This window comes from Colobus angolensis, unplaced genomic scaffold, assembly GCF_000951035.1.
Source record: "Colobus angolensis palliatus isolate OR3802 unplaced genomic scaffold, Cang.pa_1.0 Scaffold595, whole genome shotgun sequence".
In the NCBI taxonomy this organism is placed as follows: Eukaryota; Metazoa; Chordata; class Mammalia; order Primates; family Cercopithecidae; genus Colobus; species Colobus angolensis.
Genome location: NW_012119543.1, coordinates 197,106 through 205,363, shown reverse-complemented (window position 1 = coordinate 205,363; position 8,258 = coordinate 197,106). Strand labels below are relative to the sequence as shown.

At 57.7% G+C, this 8,258-nt stretch overlaps 1 protein-coding gene across 1 annotated transcript; it reads right to left on the bottom strand.

Annotated features, from left to right (window-relative positions):
• Positions 1-4,229: 4,229 nt before the first annotated feature.
• Positions 4,230-7,867, bottom strand: NATD1 (N-acetyltransferase domain containing 1). Its single transcript, XM_011962536.1, has 3 exons — positions 7,814-7,867; positions 5,648-5,791; positions 4,230-4,988 (listed from the first exon to the last, which is right to left on the bottom strand). Exons 1-3 carry the CDS (start codon positions 7,865-7,867, stop codon positions 4,872-4,874), a joined length of 315 nt encoding a protein of 104 aa, XP_011817926.1. The 3' UTR covers positions 4,230-4,871.
• Positions 7,868-8,258: the final 391 nt, after the last annotated feature.

Genomic DNA, 8,258 nt, shown 5'->3' with positions numbered 1-8,258 from the left:
TTTTCATAACCAGTCCCCCGCATTAAATCCACTCTGAAGCACCTGGGCAATTTCCATTTTCCTGACTCTTCACTGACTGATAATGTCCTTGTAGCAGAAATGACTTCCTCTATAGAAACAGACCCTTAATGCTGGAAATCGGGGATTGGTTATCTGTCTGGATTGGGCTGGAACACAGTAATGACCTCACTGTCAGAGGGGATGTGGTACCCTAGAAAGTCACAGCATTCAGTGACAAAACTAGTCCTTACAACATCACCTATTTTAAGTGCCTGGGGTGAAGTGTCTCTTGAAGGCAAAGCTTGAGAGACCAAATGGCTGAAGCCCTTCACGTCACAGGGACAGCTGGAGAGACTGTTGGCTTCTGACTACACTGGAGTCAGCAGAAGTGATAAACCCAACTCAAGACTTGGATAGAAAAACAGACACCATCTTCGATAACCAGAAAACAATCTCTTTAATATCTTGTAGCCATAAGACTGATACAACTGAAAACATAACCCTAAATTTGATCCTGCAGGTTGCAGTTACAACACAAGTTGAATTCACAGCCTTGCCGGAACTCTTATGTAAAATTTAGGGCATTGGATCTGGAAGGAGTGGGACCCTGAGAATCATAAAGGGATATTTGGGTGGACTTGAGCAAATCCAAGAACCCTGAACTGAGGAAGAGCAGTGTGAGTGTATGGTCAGGGGCTCCATGAATATTCCTGCCTACAACCCCAGCCTCACAGGCGATTCAGCCTTCTCCATACCAGCCCAGCACTGGTTAGCCGCTCACCTTACGGCTCGAGGCAGGACCCACCGCAGGCTTGCAGCTGAGTGGGAAGTTGCTGGAAGTTTTATGTTTATTGCTTTCAAGGCCATCTGTCACCACAAGCAGACGTAAGATCTCATATCACACAAGCTGGGTGCCACCAAGAAGACGGGAGCTGGGCTGGATCCTGAGCCCTTCAAGTGGCATGGGCTTTGGCTTGTGACCCCTGACTGAGTCTCAGTCTCATCTATCAAATAGGCCTAATAATGGGCATGTCACGGGACTGCTGTGAAAACAAAGTGGAATAAGATTGCAACGGGGCCGTGTGAGGTGGCTCACACCTGTAATCCCGACACTTTGGGAGGCCAAGGCGGGTGGATCATTTGAGGTCAGGGGTTCAAGACCAGCCTGGCCAACATGGTGAAACCCCATCTCTACTAAAAATACAAAAATTAGCCGGGCATGATGGCATGCACCTGTAATCCCAGCTACTTGGGAAGCTGATGCAAGAGAATCGCTTGAACCCGGGAGGTGGAGGTTGCAGTGAGCCGAGATCACACCACTGCACTTCAGCCTGGGCGACAGAGCAAGACTCCGTCTCCAAAAAAAAAAAAAAAAAAAAAGGAAGAAAGATTGCAACGGACCTGACACTTTCTCTTTCATTCTGAGTAGCCATGTAACCCTGAGTGGGAACTAGGAGAAACTGTCCTGCAGTCTGTTCCCTCCCTCAGTAGCTGGCATGGAATGAGATGTGGCCCTAGGCCTGGTGCAATATTTTCACTTGTTTTGTAAGCATTAGCCACAGCTTTCTTTGATGGGCATGTGTTGACATGAGGCTGGGCCTCACCTCCCTGCAGTGGACCAGAAATCCCAAAGGAGCGACTTCTTATGGCACAGCAGATCTCATGCATGGCATCGCTGCCCCTTCCTAGGAAACCCCACAAAGTCACTCTGCTTCATAGCTGGGCTGTGGCCTCAGGGGCTTTTGCACCTGGAGATGGCAGGGAACTGTGATGTGGGGGCTGGGCCAGTTGGAAAGGCAGAGCTGCCCAGACTGGGGTCTGGGGTCCTGAAGCCACTGTTATCCTGCGGGGAGACCTCAGCCAAGCCCCAGTGCCACTCAGGGTCTCGCTCTCCACACTGAAGGCTGGGCTGAGGACTGAGAAGAGTGGCCAGACACCAGGGAGGGAAGCCCGCCTCCCCCTTCCCACCAGTTAAGGACAGGGCTGACCAGCAGGTTGCTGTGGGGGAGGCGACCATGTGGGGACGGCACTGCAAGTCAGGCCACACCTTTTATGGAAACGTTCCTCTGAGACCTGTTGAGGAGCTTGGAGAATGAGGAAGGGGGCGGTCCCGGGGCCAGCTGGGTCCACACCCTGCCATGGGCCCTGAGGAGGGAAGGCACGAGTCACTGCCTATTTTGACCGGGCAAGAAATAGAAACCCACAGGGTGAAGCGGGCAGGAAAGCAGCTCTGTGGGAGACCTGCAGGCCCCCGAGCATCCCCTGCCCCACTCTAGCTCTCGCCCAGATGCATAAACCGTCCCCATGTGGTGGCATCCTTACCAAGGACTCCCAGGTGACCCGATGGGAAGGGTGAGGTTGGGCTGCCAGGCAGACAGGGTAGCACCAGACGGGATGGGCTGGGGGCTCCAGGGCAGGGTGTCTGTGACGACCCGACCTGGGGAGATGTGGTTATTGCTCTGCTGGAGACCTTGGGCCAGGTCCCATGAAGCCCTGCCTAGCCCCCTGGCGTGGGTTAGGGGTGATGTAAGGCAGCCCGAGGCGAGGCCAGGTCATACCAGCGTGAGCTTGGATCAGGCCTCCTGAGAAAGCCCTAGCCTCGGTTCCTGGCCCCAGGGCCTCTGCAGGCCTCTACCACCCCAAGCCTCCTGGTTCAAGTATTGGTTGTGGGCTGGCCGGATGGAGAGTCACCTGCTAGTACACAGGGGGAGGAATCTTAGGTGAGAGTGGGAACAGGGTGGGGCCAGGCCCAGTCCCTCCTGGCTCTCAAGGGCTTCCTGTGGGGGGCTCCTTGTACTGCCACTGCAAGGGACCCTCCTGCGGGTGGGCTGGAGGCCACAGGGACACAGCCTCAGCTCACTGAGCTCCTGGGTGGTCATGATGGACTATGTGCTTGAACGTGGGGAGGGACGTGTGCATGGGAAGGGGGTGACCTTAGGGAGGGGAAAGGAGGCCTCCAGCCCCGCTGCCCCGGGACAGTAAAGGGAAGGCCCAGGCCTGGCTGCCCATCCTCTGTGCCTACAACCTCCTCTTTCCTTAAATTCTGCCAGCAGTGGGCCACCCCTAGCCCTGGAGAGGACCCGGAGCAGCTCGGCCCACCTCCTGCCAGCTGCATCTCCCTGGAGGCCCAGGGCCTTCTCCGAACTCTCACACGAGCCCTCTGTAAAAGAGCCGAATTCCTGGAGGCCAGGGCAGGAGCATCTGCCACAGGGCAAGAGGCAGGGATGTGGGGGGTGCTCAGGATGGTGACCCCTGCTGGTCCATGCTGTGACCCACAGCAGGGGTTTCGAGGAGACTCTGGGGCTCCAGGACCCCCATCGGCAGGATGCCAGGCCTCCCTGCACATGCAGGTCTCCATGGTCCTGTGTCCAGGCAGGAAGACCCCTGAGCTGCTGTGGCTGGAGAAGGAATGCAGGGGGTCTCGCTGCCAAGACTGGGGATAGCAAGGAGGTGAGTGGAAAATGCAACCACAGGCCAGCCAGCGCCTGCGCATGGAGTCAAAGGGGGGAGTCACCATGGCAACCACTGCCGCTGCACCGGGGGAGTCGACCTCTCCCTGTACTGCCCAGAGCCCAGCCTGACAACCCCCGAAGCCTGGTGGGAATGCATCACTCCCAAGGGATGTGGTGTTGACTAACAAATGTCTCAGCCCTAAAGGGCCCCTGGCTCCAGGGTCACCCTCCAGCTCTACAGAGGAGCAGGGACGAATCTGACCCTTGTTAGAGCTGACACAAGAGGGCAGGACCTGAGCCACCCCAGGGGAAGCCAGCATGCCCTGGAAAGGCTGGTCCCACCAAAGTGTGCTGGTGTGTCTCCCAGACTGCACCCAGGAAGGCTGGGTTGGGGAGGAGCCCAGGGCCGGATGGGCAGCAGAGTGTATCCAGCTTAGCCAGCCCAAAAGAGGACACTGATGCCTGGCAGCAGCACAGAAACCCCTGTGCCTGATGTTTCTTCCTCTTGGATGCTGATGGCAGTTTTTGGAGAACAGTCAGCCTCTCTCCCACCCCAGCTCCAAGGCATCTTCTCGGAGAACGCTCAGGCAGGTGGTCAAGGCCAGCAAGGGACGGGCCTGCAGCTGCTCAGGCGCCCTTGGAGCTGCTCCCAGCAGACAGGGGTATAGGGGACAGCAGCCCAGGGGGATGGGGCCTTGGTTTCCTGCAGAACCTACACGAGAGGCCAAAAAAAAGATGGGGATACCAAGGAGAGGGAAACACCCACGGCACCCACCACCAGCCCGCCTGTCGACCACATCCTGTGTGTTCACGTGTGAACCGCACGTGCAATTGAGCCTGGCCGGTGCTCAGTCCTTCACTCTCCTGGTTTCTGTCAGCGAGAGCTGCTCCCTTCCAGGGCCCTGCCTGTACTGGGCATGGGGGTCTGAGAAAGGGGCAGCGCTGGTGGCAGGTGGGGTCTGGCGCTGCCACCCTCAGAAGCTGGCACATGAGGTTTCTTATTGCTCCTCTTGGCTCTGGGGCACACCTTCCTAATTTCCAGAAAGGACACAGGCCCAGGAGAGGTGGCAGCAGGGGTCCCGCACTGGCCCTCCTGCTGATCTCCAAGTGGAAGCCGGCGGGCGGGATGCAGGCTGGCTCTAGCCCCTAGTGCGGCCCACAGGCCTCCCACGAAGCTGCTGGTCTCTGCAGAGTGGGAGCTGCCGGGACTACCCGGCCTCCTTGCCACCTCAGTTACCGGGTCACCGCCCATCATTGGTCAGCGGCCTCCAGGGATCTGGACGCGGAGCACAGATAAGTGTCCTTACAAAAATAACTCTGAGTCTGTTCCCAGTGGGACCAGGTTCCTGAGAGCACGTATGGCCGGGCAAAGGCCACGGGAAGAGTCTGGCAGGGAGCGCTCCCGCCTGCAGCCCAGGGTTACGGCTGCAGGCGCTCCAGGTACTGCGGCAGGGGGTTCTCCTTGACGTACTTCTGGATGTACCAGCAGGTAAGATGGGCCTTCAGGTCCTCCTCCACCACGAAGTCCAGGGCAGCCTGGGAGCCGGGCAGAGAGGAGAGTGGTCAGGCCCTGCAGCCGGCACCAGAAAGGTGGCATCATCTGCTCCCTCCCAGGCCCCGGCTCCCTGGCCACCCACTTTGCCCTGCTCAGCAATTCTCTTGTTTCAGCATCACCTGGGATGATCCCCACAGACTGGTCCAGTACACAAGGAAAAAACACATCACCTCTCCCCAGGGAGGTACAAGCCCCCATGCCCCAGGCAGCACGAACGGCAAAGGTTGCCCCGCAATTCTCCTGGCGGGGTGGGGGTGGAGGAGGGGAAGCCTGCCGATGGCCCAGCTAAGTCCCAGCAGCAGCCCTCAGGGTCTGCTTTGCTCTGGCTGTAACTCCCTTCACCAAGCCCAAACCTGCTCTCCAGATAGCCTGGGATTTGGGATTCCCTGAGGATGAAGGCAGGAATGGGGCTCCCATGAAGCACCTGCCACACAGGAGCTGTGTAAGGATCCTGGAGACTCAGCCATGCCAGGGTCTTGAACAGGAGGAGCCTGGGCCCAGAAAGGCTGCCACCGGCCCGGAGAGGACCCAGGGCCAAGAAGCAGGCTGAACTGGCCACCAGGGCCACCGTCTCCTCTGAGGGAGGGTGGCAGACCCCATGTCCCCGCTTCCACCTCGCCCTGCCGCCTTCCTACCCTACCTTGGCAAGGTGCTTGGCGATGCCGCGCCCACGGTAGGCATCTGGGACCTCGGTGTGCTGCAGGTCCACGATCCGCTTGCCCACGTACTCATAGAGCAGGACGGCCCGGTCATGACATCCTGGGGGTTGTGGAGACAAGTAAGCCTATGATGACTCCCATGCCAGTGGACTCAGGTGCACAGGCTGGGGTGGAGGGACAGGCATTTGGAGCCATTCAACTGCTACAGCTAAATCCTCAGTCCCCTCATCCATAAAGTGGGGATACAATAAAATGTCCTTTATAGGGTGGTTTGGAAAATTAAATGAGGTAACCTCTGTGACATGCTTACAGCAGTGCTTAGAACACCTGAACCTTTGCTACTACGTCAGTCGTAGCATCCCAGAGCCCTACCACCCCTTCTGTAGCCCTGCTCTCTGCATCCCCACCCCACCACACCCCTGGATCTGGCTCCAGGACCCAGCATTGGACACAGAACAGGGCTCAGCAAATCTGCAACTAAGGCAGAGCATGAAGAGACAAGAGAGGCAGCGCTGTGCCACGCATCAGGACCACCTGCTGGACCCTGACAGAGATGCAGCAGGCAAGCTCAGAGGCCTGTGGCAGAGTCCATGACGCTGGGCATGGGCGACAGTAACAAATGCGTCTTCACACTCCACCAGGCCTGCCAGGCCTGGAGCTCACCAGTCCACCCCAAACTCCTGCTGGGCAAACAATTAACTGAAGTTTTTCCTAACCACAGTTTTCAGTGTCTCATCTGTTTGCCTGTCCACCTACTCATCCATCCATCGACCCACCCATCCACTTATCCATCCACCAAATGTTTCCTGAAGCCCAGGTACTGTTTCAGATGCTGGGAATAGAGCGGCAAACAAGCCAGACAAGGAGTCCTACCCCCATGAAACCGAAACGGGAGAAAGAATAAACATGAAAAGCAAGTGGATGTGTAGGAAGCCAGGGAATGGGGGCAGGTGAAGACAGGAAGGAGAGGGCACCAGCCATTCTGAGGGAACGGTGTTCTGGGCAGAGGGGACAGCCAGTGTAAAGGCTCTGAGGCGGGAGTGGGCCTGAATGAGGGGCAGCTGGAGTGGGGTGGGTGAGCAGAAGGGCAGAGATGGGGGCAGGGAGGTGATAGGGCAGGTCCTGCGGAGCCTCCTAAGCCTTCTGAGCTGGGCACCACTGGAAGCCCCTCAGCAAAGGGACGGATGTGATTCACGACTCCACAGGATTCTGCTGCCACTGTGGGGAGAACTGATGGGGAGCAGGGGCAGGGAGCCCAGGGGGTGAAGACGGAACACAGACCAGGGCAGGGGCAGTGTGGCTGTGTGGAGCAGTGTTTTGACCGGATGGTACCGGAACGTGTAGCCAGCAGGATTTACTGATGGCTCGGATGTGGTCGAGCAGGGAAAGGGGAGTCTAGGACAACGCTGAGGTTTCTAGTTTCAGGGAGCGCCAAGTGTGTGAATGAAATAAACAAGCTGAGAGGGGGCCATCAGGGAGGCCCCTCCAATGGAGGGGAAGTCACCATGCCCAGCTCAGTGGCCTTCCGTCTCTCCTTTGATTCTCCCCAAAGCCTCTGAGTTGAGAGGGGAGTGCCGGGAAGGTGGTGCAGGGGCATGGCCAGGGCAAAGGTTCCAAGGTGGGAGACTCAACACGCTGGCACTGAAAGAAGACATTCATCGCCACGTGTCTTTCTCCACTCTTTAAAAGCACGCTGTGTTTCACGTGTTTTAACTTCAAAGCCCCAGAGAATCTGCCCCTAAAGCCTGCGCTGGGCAACACGAGGGGAAGGCTGACGGGCCAAGAGGTCCAACCACTAGTCCAGGGCCACCGGAACCGGGGCCAACAGCAGCAAGGAGGCTTTCTGGCCCTTGGTCTCCTTTGATTCTCCCCAAAGCCTCAGGAGATGGCTACAATTCATCTCTCCATTTCCAGAGAAGAAACTACTGAGATCCAGGGATCCAAGTCACACAGCAGGCCAAGATGACGCTGGAGCCCAGGCCTGCAGGTCCTGAGCCACAGCCATTCTTTCTGCTCCACCAACACACCTGCTACTTCCTGCACCCACCATCGCCTAGGCATTTCCCTCTGACCGACGCCCTTTCCCCATTCCTGCCAGGCCCAGCTGAGGGTTCCCCAGCCCCATGCCTGCAGCCCCGCCCGCGCACCGGCCCTGCTGCCTCCTCCTTGTGGGCCTGACTGTCCTCCTGCGGACTGTGCATGCCGCCCTGGCCAAGGCCCAGCTGTGGCCACTGCCGCCTGTCCTGGCTGCACAGCAAGGGATGTGGTTCTTGGCTCCCCACCTGCTGGGGTTAATTCAACTCACCCAGGACAGGCGAGCAGAGATAGGAGGCTATTTTGAGACTGACCCGGTCACCAAGGGAGCTGCCTACCTAGCCTGGCCATTTAATTACCCCAGGCTCATTAAGGTCCTACTATGTTCCAGCAGTGTTTGGGCTGCAGGGCAGGCAGCAGTGAACAAAACTGATGAAACTCTTCCTCATGGATCTTACCTACTGAGGAAGACACATAATAAGTAATATAATCATAAATAATACAGGGGCCGGGCAGGGTGGCTCATGCCTGTAATCCCAGCACTTTAGGAGGCAGAGG